Source organism: Heteronotia binoei, chromosome 21 (genome assembly GCF_032191835.1).
Source record: "Heteronotia binoei isolate CCM8104 ecotype False Entrance Well chromosome 21, APGP_CSIRO_Hbin_v1, whole genome shotgun sequence".
NCBI classification, from domain to species: Eukaryota; Metazoa; Chordata; class Lepidosauria; order Squamata; family Gekkonidae; genus Heteronotia; species Heteronotia binoei.
Genome location: NC_083243.1, coordinates 172,632,134 through 172,651,157, shown reverse-complemented (window position 1 = coordinate 172,651,157; position 19,024 = coordinate 172,632,134). Strand labels below are relative to the sequence as shown.

Sequence of the window (19,024 nt, the reverse complement as noted above, 5' to 3'; positions counted from 1 at the left end):
GAACAAGCCTCTCCTCATGCCCTCTCTTTCTCACCTCTTCAAACTAGGCTTCCCAATCCCCAGGTCCCAGCGGGGGATCCCCCGGTTTTACAGGCTTCCTCCCGCCCCCAGCCAGTTGGCCGGCAGGGGAAGCCCCGCCCCCACAGCCATTATGCACCTCCATGAACGATTCCCATAGGGAATGATGGGGAATTGATCTGCAGGTATCGAGGGCTCTGGGGGGGGCTGTTTTTTGAGGTAAAGGTGCCAGATTTTCAGTATAGCATCTAGTGCCTCTCCCCAAAACACCTTCCAAGTTTCAAAATGATTGGACCAGGGGATCCAATTCTATGAGCTCCAAAAGAAGGTGCCTCTATCTTTCATTATTTTCTATGGAGGGAAGGCATTTTAAAAGGTGTGCTGTCCCTTTAAATGTGATGGCCAGCACTCCCTTGGAGTTCAATTATGCTTGTCACACCCTTGCTTCTGGCTCCGCCCCCAATGTCTCCTGGCTCCACCCCCAAAGTCTCCTGACTCCACCCCCAAAGCCCCCAGATATTTCTTGAATTGGACTTGGCAACCCTACTTCAAACATGTCTGCTCATAAAGGACAGATTTTTTAAAAATCTAGTCTACAGGCCACTCCCCTGCTACACATTGAAAAATTACCAGCAAACCGAGGGGGGGGGGGTGGCTCTAGAAGGTTCTGGTAGCTTCCATTGAAACTTAAATACTCTAGTAGACCTAGGGTTGTCAACCTCCAGATGGTAGCTGGGGATCTCCCACTATTACAACTGATCTCCAGGTGACTGATATCAATCAGTTCACTTGGAGAAAGTAGCCACTTGAGAAGGTGAACTCTATTGCATTATACCCTGTTGAAGTCCCTCCCATTCAGATCCCACCCTCCTCTGACTCCATTCACAAAATCTCCAGATATTTCCCAACCTGGAGCTGGTAACCCTAAATAGACCCCCATTGCTGAAATGTAGCTTTTGAGTATATCTGGCCAGTCTTTTGTTTTCTGAGTTACCTCTATTAACATTCGACTCACCAACTGGACACCTCTGCTAAGTGGAATTTGGAAGGCCCTGTGGCGCAGAGTGGTAAAGCAACAGTACTGCAGTAGTACTGTGATCTGAAGTCTCTGCTCACGACCTGAGTTCAATTCCAGCAAAAGCTGGATTCAGGTAGCCGGCCCAAGGTTGACTCAGCCTTCCATCCTTCCGAGGTCGGTAAAATGAGTACCCAGCTTGCTGGGGGGCGGGGAGTGTAAAAGACTGGGGAAGGCAATGGCAAACCACCCCGTAAAAAGTCTGCCGTGAAAGCAACGTCACCCCAGAGTCGGAAACAACTGGCGCTTGTACAAGGGACCTTTCCTTAGAAGACAAAGCTTTACTTTTTCTTTGCCTTTGCAAGGAGGTTTTATCTTAACCTCTGAGTATTTACAGAGTGCAGATTCCTCTAGCCATCTTGTGAAGTGTCATAATTACCACAGATCTTGTCCCTGGCAGTCAACCTGTCCTTTGGTTATTGATGCAGGCTTGAGTGACTTTGCAACCCAGCCTCTTATTTGTGTATTCCGAATATTTCTATTCTGCCTTTTCAAAGTCCTGCTTGAGGCAATTTACAATTAAAATTAGACTTGGTATAGCTTAGTAGCTCACCCTGTTTAATCAGGCCCTGCCCACAGCTTTTTCATCAGGTTGAGATTCTATCATCAGACGTTTTAACATTCCTGCTGCCAACTCCACTGCAATGTGGTAGATAATGTTCCCTCTAAGCTGCAGAGACTTGTGAGCAAAATATCTACTTTGTGAGCTACTGGCATGAAAGTTGTGAGCTACTGCATAAACGAGTGTGCTCTGAGGCCATCCTTCTTGAGCTAAGACAAAAATGTGTGAGCTGGAGACTACAAATCTGTGAGCTAGCTCACATTAACTCAGCTTAGAGGGAACACTGATGGTAGGCTGGATATTGTGATGGGAGAAATTCTTGGGGGAGGGGGTAGCGCTCCAGAAAGCCATCTCAATTTGATAGCACTGTGAGTGGGAAAGAATTATGTACATACATGTATACATAGCAAGGGTTTTGATAGCCATGGTCAGAAGGAGTTATTAAATCTGCATGCCCTGGATATGTGCACTTAAAAGTCTAAGAAAACTTTGAATGCAACCTAGTTCTTCTGCTATGCAGAATATTTTGAATGCCTTATAATCAACCTGCCTTGGCATTAACATGTTTATATGATACATATATATATATGATACTGACCACTGAGGAGGGCTTCAGGGATTAAAATGGTTTGGTCTTGTATTAATATGTTTCAAGTTTATAAGCCTAGGTATATTGAGTGGTTGGTCCTGTTTTATTAGTTCAAGGCTATTAACCTAGAGATATTTAATTGTATCATGTTTAGAGTTGCCAGGCCTGATGACCACACCAGTGGGGGGGGGGGGACTTTTTTTGAAGTGGGGGTGGAGCGCTGTGACATGCTGACATCACACAGGATGTAGGGTTGCCAAGTCCAATTCAAGAAATATCTGGGGACTTTGGGGGTGGAGTCAGGAGATATTAGGGATGGAGCCAAGATCAAGGCTGTGACAAGCATAATTGAACTCCAAAGGGAGTTCTGGCCATCACATTTAAAGGGACGGCACACCTTTTCAATGCCTTCCTTCCATAGGAAATAATGAAGGATAGGGGCACCTTCTTTTGGGGCTCATAGAATTGAACCCCCTGGTCCAATCTTTTTGAAACTTGGGAGATATTTTGGGGAGAGGCACTAGATGCTATATTGAAAATTTGGTGCCTCTGCCCCAAAAAACTGTCATTATATTCAAAGCCAAGGAGTTTCTATGCACATGCTGGGAAAGTGAAAGTAACAGAACTGCCAGGTAGATCATCTAAGTGACAGAAGGTGGCTGGTTGCCAGATTGCATCAGCCTGGGCAATGTAAGCATGACTCAGCAGCAAGCTGATTGGTTACCTGGGTGGATGATGTGTATAAATGTACAAAGACACTTTACTGTGTGTGGGATATGTATGGTGGAGTTGCAGCGGAGCATTCTGTCGGTTTGGAGAGTGGAGGTGTAAATAAATTGTATATAGTGGTTTTATCACTGCTGTGTGCAAGCCTTCATTCTTTGCGTCACTAAAGACCACCCTCACTAAGCACAGGCGCATCAACAAAAACAGCCCCCCAGTAGGGTTGCCAATCCCCAGGTGGGGGCAGGGGATCCCCCGGTTTGGAGGCCCTCCCCCCATTTCAGGGTCGTCAAAAAGCAGGGGGAGGGGAGCGAAATGTCTGCTGGGAACTCTATTATTCCCTAGGGAGATTTATTCCCATAGAAAATCATGGAGAATTGATCCATGGGTATCTGGTGCTCTGGAGGGGGGCTGTTTTTTGAGGTAGGGGCACCAAATTTTCAGTATAGCATCTAGTGCCTCTTCCCAAAATACTCCCCAAGTTTCAAAAAGATTGGACCAGGGGCTCCAATTCTATGAGCCGCAAAAGAAGGTGTCCCTATCCTTCATTATTTCCTATGGAAGGAAGGCATTGAAAAGGTGTGCCGTCCCTTTAAATGTGATGGCCAGAACTCCCTTTTGTTGGAACCATTTACCATCTGCTACCAAAATGTTAGGAAATACATGTTAAATTCAGAGGTTTGGAGTGGCAGTAATTGGAGTCGAGGCTTAAGCTTAGCAAAAGAAATAAAGTTTACTAGAAAACATCAGGATAGGGTACTTGGGATAAAACAGAAAAACAATCTAGCTTACCAGCTAGTCTATCTATGTCTTACTACATGGCTACTTTCTTTGTCTCAACTGTTCTTCTCCCCAAAAAGCATTTCGCCAGGAAGAAGAGCAATAAAACTTGCATACAAGATCAAAGCATTTCACACCTAACATCCTCTCTGACCAATGTTGTGTTCACATCTTTTGCGGGCAAAGTAAGAACCATCCCACAATTGAGTTTAGGTCACAATACATCACTTCCTCTATCAGGTAAACAAACAGTTAACTATATAATGGCTGGAATGTACATAGCTTGTATTCCAACACCTTTGGAGTTCAATTATGCTTGTCACAGCCTTAATCTTGGCTCCACCCCCAAAGTCCCCAGATATTTCTTAAATTGGACTTGGCAACCCTACCCCCCAGAGCCCCAGATATCCGCAGATCAATTCTCCATGATTTTCTATGGGAATAAATCTCCATAGGGAATAATAGAGTTCCCAGCAGATATTTCCCTCCCCTCCCCCCACTTTCTGACGACCCTGAAGTGGGGGGAGGGCCTCCAAACCGGGGGATCCCCTGCCCCCACCTGGGGATTGGCAACCCTAACAGGATGACGTCATGATGTTGGTGATGTTGTACAGTGACTCTGCTTCTTGGGCAAAACTCTATGGTGAGATTGCCCTCTAACCATAGAGTTTTGCCCCCAAACAGCTGTGTGATGTTGCCCACATGATGTCGCTTCTGTGTGATATCAGCAGGGCCAGCCCTGCCACTAGGCAAACTAGAGAATTGTGTAGGGCACTGGCCTTCTGGGGGTGCCAAACGGGGCACCTCCCCGTGTGACTCAGTGATGTTATCAGTGTGTGTGTGGGGGGGGTGTGTGTGTGCCAGAAGTTAGTCTTGCTTAGGGTGGCAGAAAGTCTAGGGCTAGCCCTGGACATCAGCATGTCACATTTGGGGCAGGGTTTCCCCTGGCTGGCTAGCAGCCTCTGAAATGGGGGATCCCTGGCCCCCAGAGCTTTTTTGGTAGAAAAAGCCAAGTAGGAACTCATTTGCATGTTAGGCCACACCCCCTGATGGTACCATTGTTTTGTACAGGGTTGTTTTTGGTAGAAAAAGCCCAGCAGGAACTCATTTGCATGTTAGGCCACACCCCCTGATGGTACCATTGTTTTGTGCAGGGTTGGTTTTTGGTAGAAAAAGCCCAGCAGGAACTCATTTGCACGTTAGGCCACACCCCCTGATGGTACCATTGTTTTTGTGCAGGGTTGTTTTTTGGTAGAAAAAGCCCAGCAGGAACTCATTTGCACGTTAGGCCACACCCCCTGATGGTACCATTGTTTTGTACAGGGTTGTTTTTTGGTAGAAAAAGCCCAGCAGGAACTCATTTGCACGTTAGGCCACACCCCCCGATGGTACCATTGTTTTTGTGCAGGGTTGTTTTTTGGTAGAAAAAGCCCAGCAGGAACTCATTTGCACGTTAGGCCACACCCCCCGATGGTACCATTGTTTTGTACAGGGTTGTTTTTTGGTAGAAAAAGCCCAGCAGGAACTCATTTGCACGTTAGGCCACACCCCCTGATGGCACCATTGCTTTGTACAGGGTTGTTTTTGGCAGAAAAAGCCCAGCAGGAACTCATTTGCATGTTAGGCCACACCCCCTGATGGCACCATTGTTTTGTACAGGGTTGTTTTTTGGTAGAAAAAGCCCAGCAGGAACTTATTTGCACGTTAGGCCACACCCCTGATGCATTCCTGTGCGTTCCTGTTCAAAAAAAGCCCTGCTGTCCCCTGACTGGAAAATGGCATCCCTAATCATGTTACATGGATTTAGGACTTCATAGTCCAAATACTTGCTGCTTCAAAGGTGGAATGTGCCTATGTTTTTAAAAGTACAGTTTTAGTGCCCTTTGAAATAAAAATGTATATTTTGTTTAATTTATTTCTCATAATTTTCTTTTACCTAGCCTTTGGGTACCCAATTAAAATAGACCAGTGCTCTACACCTATCCTGCTGTGCTCCTCACTGCTCCAGGTCTCCCAGGGCCCATGCACCCTGCTTACAGCAAGACTGTGCAATTCATGTTTTTGCCTGGATTGTAATCTTATACTCATCGTATGTGACCCAAGAGAAGTGCCACTCATTCCTAGAAAACTCCTAAGGAAGATTCTTGTGGTTGCTATTGTGGTTGTGTATAGCAAACATGTCAGTATTTTTTGAGCCCAGCCCAGTCCCTTCAACACAGGATGCTGCTGTTTTAATAAGCGCTACAGAAGAAGATGAAGGTTCCAGCTCATTATACACTGAAAGATGACGCCATTTAGGTAAATTAAATTTGTGTGTGTGTGTGTGTGTAGGGGATGGGCAAGTATGCTTCTTGTGTCATGTGATGGATTGTAGAGATTCAAAGTGTGGGATTGCAAGGACACAGTATAGTCCAACATCTCAAAGAAAAATAATCCTCAACTATCCACATACCACAGGGAGTATCTGTTCCCGAATGCTCTCCTTAGAAGGGAGAAGAGTGACATGCTGAAGGAGCAGCAAGAGACTAGTGCAAAGTGGTTTTCAGGACAGAGAACAAGTTTCAGCCACGGAAGGGCTAGTACCGTTGTCATCTATATAGCAATAAAAAATAGATGAAGAAAATCAAGATGTAGAAGGGAAGTTTTGCCTTTCTGGCCACACTTATCAAGTCTGTCCTGGGAAGATCATGGAATTGTCATCATAGTGAAGAAGGGATTTTTTTAAATGGTAGGGTCCTGTAGTCTTCGTTGAGTCCCAGTGCCTTGTTTTTTTGTTCTGCCCACAGTTCCATAAGGACAACTCAGACTCCATGTGCCCCTGAGGGGTCATCCCCACCCTTACAGTCACATCCTCCATATCCTTGTGGTTTTGGCAGGGGCAAGTACAGGCCTCACCACTCCTTCTTCAGTCCCAATCAGCTCCTAGATGGTTTTCATTAGCAGCCAATCATTGGTGCCAAAGATGAAGTGCAGAGGCATCAAAAAGGTGCCGAGTCAAAGGTAATCCTCAAAACAAAAATAAGCTGTCCACCTACCAGCTGCACCCAGAGCAAGCCAGTCATAAGGAAGTAGTGGTACGGACTGAGGAATACAACTGCAGCAATGGAAAGAGGTACCAAAAAAGAACATAGGATGGAAGTTATCCAGTTTTTTCCTTCTAGAGGATGCTTGTTCTAGCTTGCCATTGGTTCAAGCCATTGGCTAGATGAGAAGCAAAGAGAGGGGGCAAACAGGATTCTTTTCTAAGGGGAAGATTTTTTTTTTTTAAATTGAGATTGGATGGGAATGAGTTTACTCGTTGACTGTAGGGATGTTGTGCGTAGTATGAATCAAAGAAAAGTAGTGTGTAACCCTGGGCTTTTTTTCTCGGGGAACATGGTGGAACAGAGTTCCAGAACTTCTTTGTGGAAACAAAATTATATATAAAAATTGTTTTAAAGGTCCTGAGGGGCACCCATGTTTTTTCCTCTTAAGAGTTCCAGCACTTCTTTTTCCAGAAATAAAAGGCCCAACTATTGGTATTCTTGTATATGGGAGGTGCTGTATGTGTAAAAGGGGCATCTTATAAAGCTTTCCCCAAGGAATATTGTGAGAATGAATGTAACAAAAAAATGTTACCATGTGTCCTGAGCTTTGATGGTATGGTTGACTATATGTCTTAAAAACAAACAAACAAAACAGCTTTAGCTGTCATTGTTGGTTAGACAATAATGGTACAGGACATCAAAGTATGGTTTCCATCAGCTTTGAGATATCACTGCGTAGGGAACAGGCACAAGAATGTATCAAGATGAAAATGAACCTGTTGTCTGCCTTTGAGAAATCAGACATTTTAGCCTTGGCTCTTATAAAGTCTCCTAGGAATCTGAAGATTTAAAAAGCTTTGTGCCCGGCCTATGTCCAAAGGAGTTAACTTCTCTTGGGGGGCGGGGGGGGGGGGCAACGGTCTATGCTTCAAGGGAATATTGTTGATATGAGATGTTCTTCTCAATGAAAGTGCTTTGTAAATCCACTCTGCCTGAACAAGGATTCTGAAAAGTCCTTTCTTAACAATGACTTCTGTAAAGGTTCTCAAACTGTACAGGTAGTTGATCAAAGGAAGGAAACCAACATAGTTGTTGAATACACTGCGGATTGTGCCCTTTGCCACTGAATCTCACATGCTATCCTTTGTAGGGATGTTAATGGATTTCTTGTCCCTGTTGGATCCACTTGAAAAATCTCCATTTTGGTTTACTTTCTCAGAAATACATATAAAAAGCATTTGAAATTCTCAAGATAAATGTAACCTTTATTCTCCTGGCATGAAGACAAAATCAAAGGAAAACCAAAAATCCATTGGTAGTAAACAGGACTTGCAATTTCCCAAAGAAAACAAGCTTTGAAATGGCATTTGCTTCTCCTAGAATCTGCCATTAAAATAGGGGGTAGGGGGTGAGAAATAAACTATTGCTTTAATAAGAAAAGGTGAGGCATAATTTTAGTGATGTCATCTGCTGATTTTAAATTAAACCAAAGAGTCCCTCAACATAAGCTGTATACTAAAGGAATGCAGGGTAGTTGCTGGAACAAATCTGGTTCTCTGGTAATGCCATTTGGTCCACTCAGTTGCCAACCCACAAGGGGAAGAGGGGTGCGAAAACGCTTTAGTAAGAATGGAATTGGGCAGCAGGCCATTCTGGAGAACAGGATGGGACTTTGGCCCTGTACCTCTCAGTGCTCTTGTCTTATGGGCCTTACAGCGATAAAAATGTTCATGGTGAAGACATTTTACTTATTTATTTATTTAAAATAGCTATCTTACCTTATTTCTTTGGGCTCAAGGTTGCTAATGGCACAACTACAAGCTACAGGGCACAAATAATGAGAGTCTATTAACAGATAAAATAATGCACCGATTTTTAAAAACACAGTTAAATCTGCTGTGACAGTTCACCCTCCTCCAAATGCCTCTGAAATACAATAGCCTTGCATGCCTTCCTAAATGGAATCAGAGAAGGTGTGCTCACACCTACTCTGGTAGTCTATTCCAAAGGACAGACCCTACTACAGAGAAGGTGTTTGACCTAGTTGCTGCTGACATTTTTAAGACAGGACACCACAGTGGCAAGGTTGTCGGAGGAGTGTAATTGGCATGCAGAAGTATACAAACAGATAAGTTTGAGGGCTCAAGGTCATGGAGGGTTTTAAAGGTAATAAAACCAGCACTTTGAATTGGGCCTGGAACCGATAAATAATGAAACTGATGTAGAACCGGAAAGACATGTTCCCATGCCTGACCCTCTACAGCAATCTTGCCACTATATTTTGTATCTATTGAAGCTTCCAGAATGTCTTCAAAGGCAGCCCCACATAGAGTAATTTACAGTAGTCCAGTCTGGAGGTTATGATGACATGGAGTTTCAGTTTAACCTAAATTTAAAAATTTCCAGACAATTCCCTGTTTCTTGTTCAAACAGGATAGACTACAACTGCTGGATGGACAGCAATTAAATTTAGGAAGTATCGTTAATGACATAATAATTGTTTTCAACATAATAAAGGAAACCCTCTTAAACTATTAATGGGTATTCTGTGAATTCATACATGGCTAACAGTCTTCAGGCTTCTAGGTGAAGTTTTGTATTTTTTTGCCAGTACCTTTGCAGAAACATACAAGTATATTTAATATTTTGTATGCATATAGCTATATAAGATACTACTTTTTTATACATTGAACATATGAAGCTGCCTTATACTGAATCAGACCCTCGGTCCATCAAAGTCAGTATTGTCTTCTCAGACTGGCAGCGGCTCTCCAGGGTCTCAAGCTGAGGTTTTTCACACCTATTTGCCTGGACCCTTTTTTGGAGATGCCAGGGATTGAACCTGGGACCTTCTGCTTCCCAAGCAGATGCTCTACCACTGAGCCACTGTCTCTCCCCTGCTCTCCAGGGTCTCAAGCTGCGGTTTTTCACACCTATTTGCCTGGACCCTTTTTTGGAGATGCCAGGGATTGAACCTGGGACCTTCTGCTTCCCAAGCAGATGCTCTACCACTGAGCCACCATCCCTCCCCTGCTCTCCAGGGTCTCAAGCTGAGGTTTTTCACACCTATTTGCCTGGACCCTTTTTTGGAGATGCCAGGGATTGAACATGGGACCTTCTGCTTCCCAAGCAGATGCTCTACCACTGAGCCACTGTCTCTCCCCTGCTCTCCAGGGTCTGAAGCTGAGGTTTTTCACACCTATTTGCCTGGACCCTTTTTTGGAGATGCCAGGGATTGAACCTGGGACCTTCTGCTTCCCAAGCAGATGCTCTACCACTGAGCCACCGTCCCTCTCCACTGAGCCACCGTCCCTCCACATTACATTTGAACAAGATATGAGAAAGGAATGGGCACTGCTTGTATGTATTTCGAAAGGGTAAATGACAAATTTTATGCAAGAGTGGGCTTTTGCATCTGCTGGATGCGGGAGGGGGGGGGGAGGGAATAATTTCCCATTAATTTTCCAAATTAAAAAATCTTTGTGTAAGAGATAATAAGATGTGTAACATCAATCTTAGATCTCAGAATCTAAGCTTAGTTGGCCCTGGCTAGTATTTGGATGGGAGGCCATCGCAGAACCCCAGAATCACTATACAGAGAAGAAGAAGACTGCAGATTTATCCCCCACCCTTCTCTCTGAATTAGAGACTCAGAGAGGCTTGCAATCTCCTATATCTTCTCCCCCCACAACAGACACCCTGTGAGGTGGGTGGGGCTGAGAGGACTCTCGCAGCAGCTGCCCTTTCAAGGATAATCTCTGCCAGAGCTATGACTGACCCAAGACCATTCCAGCAGCTGCGAATGGAGGAGTGGGGAATCGAACGCAGTTCTCCCATATATAGGAGTCTGCACACTTAACCACTACACCTCTCACCAAAGAGGCAAGCAATGACAAATCATCTCTGAATGTCTCTTGCTTTGAAACTCTACAGGGTCACCATAAGTCAGCTGTGGCAAAACAACAAACAAACAAGAAACCCACATCACCTACTCTCTAGGACTCAGTTCTTCTGGATTCTTGCCAAGCGGTTGCTTTCCATTGGCCTGAAACCAGCTAGCCATTTAGGGTCCTGTCAGTAACAGGGCCAGTTTATACTGTTATTTATGACAGGTTGATCTTAAGCACATACCATAACAGAGATAAATTATTTTTATTTTTTTAAAGGTAGAATTTTCAGTAACATATATATATTTTTTAAAAAACCCAACTAGTGTATACAAACTGGCAGATATTCAGGTACACAAACTAAGTATATTTCTTTGGATTTTTTTTTTAAATGTACAGAATTGAATCTATTGTTTTATATAATCACTATCAGACTATATAATTAAAACTGGACTATGATCTCCTGCGACATCACATGCATACATAGAAAGCGTTAATGCCTCAAACTGGGAGGAATTAGTTTTAATCCGATTGCTGGCCAAATAAACACTGTTCAAGTGAATATTGTGCCAACCCTGACTGAGGCAATGCCCCAGTTATCTGAAAATTAAGTAACTTGGAATGAAAAGAGAATACTTTGGTCTTTCCTGAGGGAAATGCAAAAGGTTGCCATGACACTGGGTCTTACTCTTCAGGCTTCTTCCAGGTGAGATTTTTCCCCAGTGTGAAAAGTAGGAATCCCCTGCTTCCAGGAGAAAGCCAACATGACCTGCTAATTCTGGGCATCACTTGTACCATTCCCAAAGCTTTCCTTTTAAAAAACTGATTGAAAATAAACCTGTCCTAATTCACCTCACAGGGGAATCTGCAGAGTGTCTGCAGGAAATGTCTGTGTAGATACCCTTCAATCATAGCTTTGCCACTTACCTCCTATTCGCCCTCCCACTGCTTTCCTCTGGGCAGTAGTAGGAAAATGGAAGAACCCAGAAGTGACATAACAGCCTCCCTGTGATGATCTAGGGATCCCCCAAATCTCTACAGGCTTTCCTAGAGCATTGTCAGATGGCTGGGAGGTCACATTTGGGTTTTTGCTGGAAGTGGCATCAAGACACATGTAGTGCTATTTTTTTTCCTATGGTTCAGATCTTCTGAAAGCTACCACTATTTATATGTGCTAGCCTGACAACCTTAACTCTGTCACAATTATTAAACAAAGCCCTGCTTTCAAAATGATGTGGGGTAGCTTGCTGCCATGTACTCCCACACACACTTTAGTCATTTAAAGGGTTTTTCTCTATCCCTGCCAAGCTGTTCTGTGGTGGTACAGTGCGACTTGGTAGGGAAAAGTAAAGGGGGTGGGAGGAGAGGTTTTCAGGTTGTGGGGTTTCCCAGTGAGACTGCCAATGTGTCTTTATTTTTGCAAAGGTGCAATAGGGAAAAGGGATGGAGGGTGACAGCAGCAATAAATGCCATGGGAACTCCAGCTGCCCATATAAAAGTGGATGCTGAACTTCGGTTTGCTGCTGCCTTCTGCTGAGCCTTCCTTTTCTCCAGATACTGTTCTAGACCTGTGCCATACCCAGCGCTGTTGCGGGTAGTTGTCCACCATTCCACAATCAGTCTGGAGGAAGATGACAGAGGAAAGTAGAATGGTATAAGCTGCTTTGATGGAGCCCCCGCTGGGGAGAAAGACAGCATATAAATGAAGTAAATAAGTTAATTGCCCACTCTCCCATCACCAGCTGTCCTCCACTGTGCTGTTCTATGATGCCCTGGTGATACTTGCAATATTCAGGGTTGTGAATGCCTGGATTACAGTCATGACGCAATGCCCAAGCATTGCTACCTAGCAATTTTGCTGTGCATTTGACATGGTTGCTTAGCTCTTTGGGTTTGGCAGAAGCACTGAGAAAAGGTTGGGGGCTTTACAAAGCAATTCATCTTGTTTTTAATGGAAAATGACTATTTAATACCATTCTTAATTTGAATTTTTTAAACATTCTGAATCTGAAGAGTCACAATTATTTATCCAAATTCTAGTTCTAGTGCACTTCCCTATTGTTGTGAAATGCCACAAGGATAGGTTCAAAGAAGCCTGATCTATATTCAGTAACAACACCACCCCATATACAGAGCGTATAACAGAAACCAGAAAAATTCCAGTCTAAGGGTGACACCTCCGGAGGCAGAAAAGATAATTTTGTGCAAATGAGAATGGGAAAACTGCAAGATAAGATCTACCTAACTTGGTGCTGTGGAAGACTTGGAATAAAACATGTTTCATGCTCTGTCGGACAAGGTAATCCATAGTTATACACTCAAACCTGTAAGAATTGGACAGAGCATGACTGATTTGCTATTTTCTTGTTTCTTTCTAGCTGGAGAGACTGTGGAAAGTGTTACCTCAGAGAATCTGGATTTCAGACTACAGCATAAGGTCCAGGAAGGTCCGCATGCAAGCGAAAACAAGCAGAAGAATGTCAGTGGAAAATCTTCAAGCGTTAGAGAAAAAGCCAAACTCTGGGAATTTCCCTCCCAACATGACATGGCTTCTTCCCACACAAGTTGTGCAGGACATCAGAATCCAAAACTACAACACAAATTTGAGGAAGTTCCCCTCCAAAGTGGAGACAAGCGGAAGAAAAGTTCTGGAGGACAACAGAATGAAGGCCAACACAATTTTCAGGACGTTTGCCAGCAATTTGAACATCAGCAAGATTCTTCTTCAAGCAGGTAAAGAACAGATACTGAGCCTGAAAAATCTGGCAAGGACACTAACTACACAATTACTGGCCGAATATTCTTTGTTCAGTTCAGGGAATATGTACTGTACATACTACTGACACTGGGGAAAGACTTTGAGTGGAGAGGACTGGTTAAGCATAAACACCAAGCCTTAATTGTAGCATCCGCTCCCCTCCAGAAAGAGATTATAGCAAGTGTTGGTCAGAAAATATCAAAACCAGGGCATGTCAAGGCTACTGCCTCTCCCTTTCCTTTATTAGTGACCCATAACAAATGGAATAAAACCAACCACAGTTAAGAACAATAGGCAGTCTGGAAAAACTTGTTTCTGTACAAGCAGGAAGAAATCATCTGGGAGAAAAAATTCTGAATAGCACCATTAGATTCCTAATCTGGGATTCAACTGGGAAATCTTTTCATCTAGATTTTAAAAAATAAGATAAATGACAGAATTATTTCTCTCCATCATCTGTGGATTCAATTCAAATGAGATTCTGATGCCAACTTCACTAGAGCGCCTGTTCAAAATTAGACCGGGCTCAAAAATCCTGTGCCCTTCCACTAAATTCCTTTCCCCAACTAGCATGGCAGGAGGAGCTGGGGTTTACTGACAGAGAATCTGCAAGCAGAAGGTCTCAAATTCAATCAATGGCATCTCCATTTAAAGGGTAAGGTTAAAAGTGCTGTGAAAGATCTCTGCCTGAGACCCTAGAGACCTGCTGCCAGTCAGAATACACAGTGCTGACTGACTCAGTATAAGGCAGCTTTGTGTGTGTATTCATGCAAAGAAATATCCAAGAGAATAGCAGGTGGGGAAACCCAGGTTGAAAATACCCTGAATTCTCTTGTATTCCCTGGTCCAAAATGGTTAGTTACTGCCTACCTAGTAGAAACAGCTACCCAGTCAGCTGCAGGAAAACTGAGAGAAGGCAGTGTTTCTTTGACGGCCATGAGACATGCATACCTGTGGTCTGGTTTACACACACAGGAGAGTGAGAATGCAATAATGCTAGGTGGTAGAATGGAATGCACCACTTCACCTTGTTTTAATGGCTGTGTTTTATGTGAAGAAACATTCAGCGTTGGAATCCAACTTCTGCAGCCTGAAGTGGTACGGTCCATTTTACCACCGCAGATCTCTTTCACCTCATTGTCTTGCATATATGAGCCAGGCCCAAGAAGCAGAAAGCGAATGAATGCTTAGAAGTTTCTTTGTATGGCCCTTTTCACACTTACCAGTGGAAACCGGAAGGGAATTGGTATTGTGCCATCCTGGAGTAATCTGGGACAGGGATGGGAGTTTTCAGACACATGGGCCGGAGTCAGACATGCAGAAAATCCCGACATGGGCATGGATGCATGTCGGATTTTATGTGGCCGTCCAAACATCAGCATTTGGGAATCGTGGGTGACTCGTCCAGGTTCCGCATTGCCTCAACTTGGACCTGGAGTTTTTTGATAGTGCTTTAAATCCGGACCAAGAGCACTCCTGATGACTGAAGAGCGGACTTTGCATGTTTGAACGCTCCTCCGTTACTGGGTTGTTGTAAAGCACAGAACTGGTTCCCGCCCAAACCTCAATCAGAAGTAATATCAATGCATGAGCAGATGTGAGATCGCAAACTCTGTCAGCTGCCTGGTAAACCAAGCACCTGAGTGGTCTTTTAATTCAGTCCTGAAATTGAGAACAGTCGTGTGTAATTTGGCGGGTTATTTCTGCATGCGTTGCGATCGTGCAGGAAAAGTAGTTCCGTGGTAGAGAAAAGAAGAGTCGCGGGGGATGTACTAAAACGAATGACAAGATTGCCCATAGGAAACAATGAGAGAGACTAGATGGCCCATTGGATATAATGGGAGACAAGATTGCCAATTGACATGCATGGGTTCCATTGAAACACAATGAAGCAGAAAAACGGCTGCAATAAAAATCTGGAATGGATTTTTCAAAAAAGTTAACGCAACGTACAAGTGTCCAGGAATGGGATTGCTGAGGGAAGAGCAGATTGCCAGCCCTTGGGACTGGCACAGGTGTTCTGGGTTGTTCTGGAGAATCCAGTCCCAGAGGCTGGCAATCTAAAGTTTTCCCTGGCAATCCAGTCCCAGAGGGTAGTAATCCAGTCAGCAACCCTGCAATCCAGTCCCAGAGGCTGTCATTCTGCCCTGTCCCCTTGCAATCCAGTCCCAGAGGGTGGCAACCCACCCTCCTCCCCGGCAATTCAAATCCAAAACACCTGTGCCAGTCCCAGGGGCTGCCAATCTGCCCTTCTCCCAGCAATCGCATTCCTGGACACTTGTAGGTTGTGTTGACTTTCCTGGAAGATCCATTCCAGATTTTTATTGCAGCCGTTTTTGTGCTTCAGTGTGTTTCAATGGAGCCCATGCAAGTCAATTGGCAATCTTGTCTCCCATTATATCCAATGGGCAATCCAGCCTCTCCCATTGTTTCTGTGGGCAATCTTGTCATTCATTTTAGTACGTCCTGTGAGGGGGGCTGTTGGGAATGCGCCTACACAAATCCAGAGTGCTACTGTCGGAAAACGAGGTTCGGCAGGGACGTCTGATTGACCAATCATGGGAACGATGCTGGATATAATGGATGGCTTTCGAGATGTCTGATTCAGGAAATGCGTTGATAATACACCTGGATTATAATAGCAACATGTTCATGACGGCTTTATTGGTGAGGTTGTGATTGGGGCTATGGGTTTTTTTTTTCTGGTAGGGTTCTGTGATTGAAGTGAGCCATTTCACACTATTCCACTGTTATCTCGCTTCTACGAGTGCTGGCCGTTTTTGCACCTTTTTTTGCCAGCCGGTGTGCGATCTTCGTTTTTTCTTTTTCTTTTGGAGCCAAGGCATCCCAATGGTGGTGCTGTTTTGAAACATCACTATAGCACTTTAGCACTATAGCTATCTTAGCCGGACATTTAAAATAAAAAAAAAAGCCGGAGATCGCGCACCGGCCGGGAAAAAAGGGCGCGAAAAAAGCCGGTGCTCCCAGAATCGCTACGGGGGATTTCACACAAAGCCCTATAGCAATTTCAACCCGGAAGGAGGGGTTAAAAACTGGAGGGAACTGCTCTTTGTAAAAAATTACTCAGGCAGCAGCGGGACTGTGTGAAAAGGTGACAGTATTCCGGTAGCAGCCAGTTACTGAATCGGGTCTATCTGAAATGCCAGCAGAACCCCGTTACTGTTCAGTAACTGACCAGCTGCCATACCAGAATACTTAGGCTGTCTGAAAAAGATCTATGTCTTTAATTCTGACAAAGGTTTATGATCATTCTCCCTTAGTAATTGAGAGTTTGCTTTAGTTGTCCACACTTCACTGTGGTTGGGTACATATGAATGTCAATATCAACAAGTCACCATTGACTTACAGCGACCCCAGAAAAGGGACTTTCAGGCAAGTGAGAAGCATAATTGGTTTGCCATTGGCTTTCTGCAGAGTTTTCCTTGATGGTCTTCCATCCAAGTACCAATCCTTCTTAGCTTCTGAGACCTGATAAGACTGGGTTATACCATACCTTTCCTCATTCCCAGTGGTTGGGATAGTCTGAATAACAATTTACCCCTGGCAGTTCTAATCTTGCAACTTGATGCGAATTTGGATTTGTACTTCCTGGTAACTTCTATACTGCTGTATATTGCTGCTTTGTTATTTTTTTTTCCTGATATGAAGAAAAATAAAAGGCAGTATTGTGAGCTATTATCAGCAGAAATTGTGAGAATCTTGTCCTATAGGAACAATTTGGAAAAAATTCTACAAGATCTTTAGAAATCCATTGATGACCTGCTTTATCTCCAGCTCAAACCCTTATGCTGCCCTGGTGGACTGCCTACGTGCCACCTGGCTAACAGGAAAGACACGACCTATAGAATATCGGAGGAAACAGCTGGAGGCACTGGGCTGCTTTCTGGAGGAGAATCGGTGTGAAATCCTGCAAGCCGTTAATGCAGACATGCGCAGGGTGAGTGTGGTGATGCAGCCAGAGGTTTTGGCTAAAAAGTTCATGTTGGACCAGAATCTGTCTCATGGTTTGTAAGCCCAGTGTGGCTAAAACGAAGACCATTTTGTTCCCCCAACAGTGTGCTTTTGAAGGAGAAATGGCTGACATTTCTCTTGTTATGAATGAGGTGAACAACGCACTCAACTGCTTGCACGGCTGGATGATGGATGAGTGTGTCAGCAAGAACCTGGTAAGAGGGACAAGCTGAGAGGGGCAGAAGTATGGCTTTTTGGTGCGGTAGAGAAGGTGCTTCTGTGCATGACTGGGTGGAGGATCCAAAAGCTAACCAGCCTGAGATCATTTCTGCAGCCTCCATAAATCTATTTCTACTAGGTACTCTTGACCCATTTTATCATATTATATTGAAAGAGTCTAATATACTGGGGGGAAAAAAAACATGATGGTTAAGCAAATACTAAGCCTAACAATGGCTTGTGTCTTGCTTTAACAGCACAAATGCACACAGTACATAAGAAGGGCTGAAATAGTTTTAGGAAGAATCCTAAATAGATCTTCTCAGAATTATGTCCCATATTATTCAATGATGCTTACTCATAAGAAAGTGTCCTTAGGGTTACTGCCTCAGAATTACACATGAAAACATCCTTAAGCTTTTCATGTGCATATCTTAATCGCTTCAGATCTGTCTGAAGTACATACTAATTGCCTTTGACACTTGAACAAGGCACTTAATTATTTCAGCAAACAATATTAAAATATAAAGGTCAGGAAGTGGAATAATCATGCTGGATAACATCTTTTCATCTCCAGTAATCTTTGGACATTATAAAATAGAGATTAATGTGAAAAGCACTCCACCAGCAGGCTGAACACAGAGGCCAAACAACATCTTTCATTTTGACAACTTTATTTTCCCCCTGATTCACTTGCTTCATGGACTTTTCTTGTCTTCTTCACCAACTTGTAGGCCACAAAGTTTAGAAGTGCCATCATTCGCAAGGACCCCTATGGTGTGGTGCTCATCATTTCACCCTTTAATTCCCCCTTTAACCTCACCTTGGTTCCTCTGGTGGGCGCCATTGCAGCTGGTGAGTGAGCTTTTTGAATATCCCCATAGCCCTGACCCACGGTCCCTTTGTGCAGCTGTTTTCTTCACAGGGGCTCCTGCTGGCTGGATCCAAATGTGATGATTTATACACCTTACTATCATAGTCACATGCTCTTTTCTCCATCAGGAAATTGTGTGATTGTGAAACCTTCAGAGCTAAGCAGATGCAGTGAAAAGCTAATGGCTGAAGTGCTGCCTACCTACCTTGACCCAGTGAGTTTTTATACGCATTCTCCCTTCTTTCCTGATAAAAACAGAATTCTCATTCACATGTATGACCCAGTTCTCTGGTGTGATACTACAGAAGATATTCAGCTTTGATCTCATCCCTCGGTAGGATGTTATTGGGGGAGACTGTCTCACAGTTCGCACAGTGCATGTATGTGACCACAGCAAATTGAAATGGGTGTGCAGCAGGGCTTTTTCTGTAGCAGGAACTCTTTTGCATATTAGGTCACACACCCCTGATGCCACCAATCCTCCAAGAGCTTACAGGGCTCTTAGTACAGGGTTTACTGTAAGCGCCAGGAGGATTGGCTA

At 44.0% G+C, this 19,024-nt stretch overlaps 1 protein-coding gene across 1 annotated transcript in view; it reads left to right on the top strand.

The window, feature by feature from the left end:
- The first annotated feature begins 17,193 nt into the window (after positions 1-17,193).
- LOC132589710 (aldehyde dehydrogenase family 3 member B1-like) overlaps positions 17,194-19,024 on the top strand; it is a 29,245-nt gene continuing 27,414 nt past the window's right edge. The window contains exons 1-4 of the mRNA XM_060262437.1: positions 17,194-17,376; positions 17,495-17,605; positions 18,344-18,464; positions 18,612-18,697. Coding sequence (XP_060118420.1) covers positions 17,194-17,376; positions 17,495-17,605; positions 18,344-18,464; positions 18,612-18,697 — 501 coding nt within the window. The remainder of the gene's footprint in view (positions 17,377-17,494; positions 17,606-18,343; positions 18,465-18,611; positions 18,698-19,024) is intronic.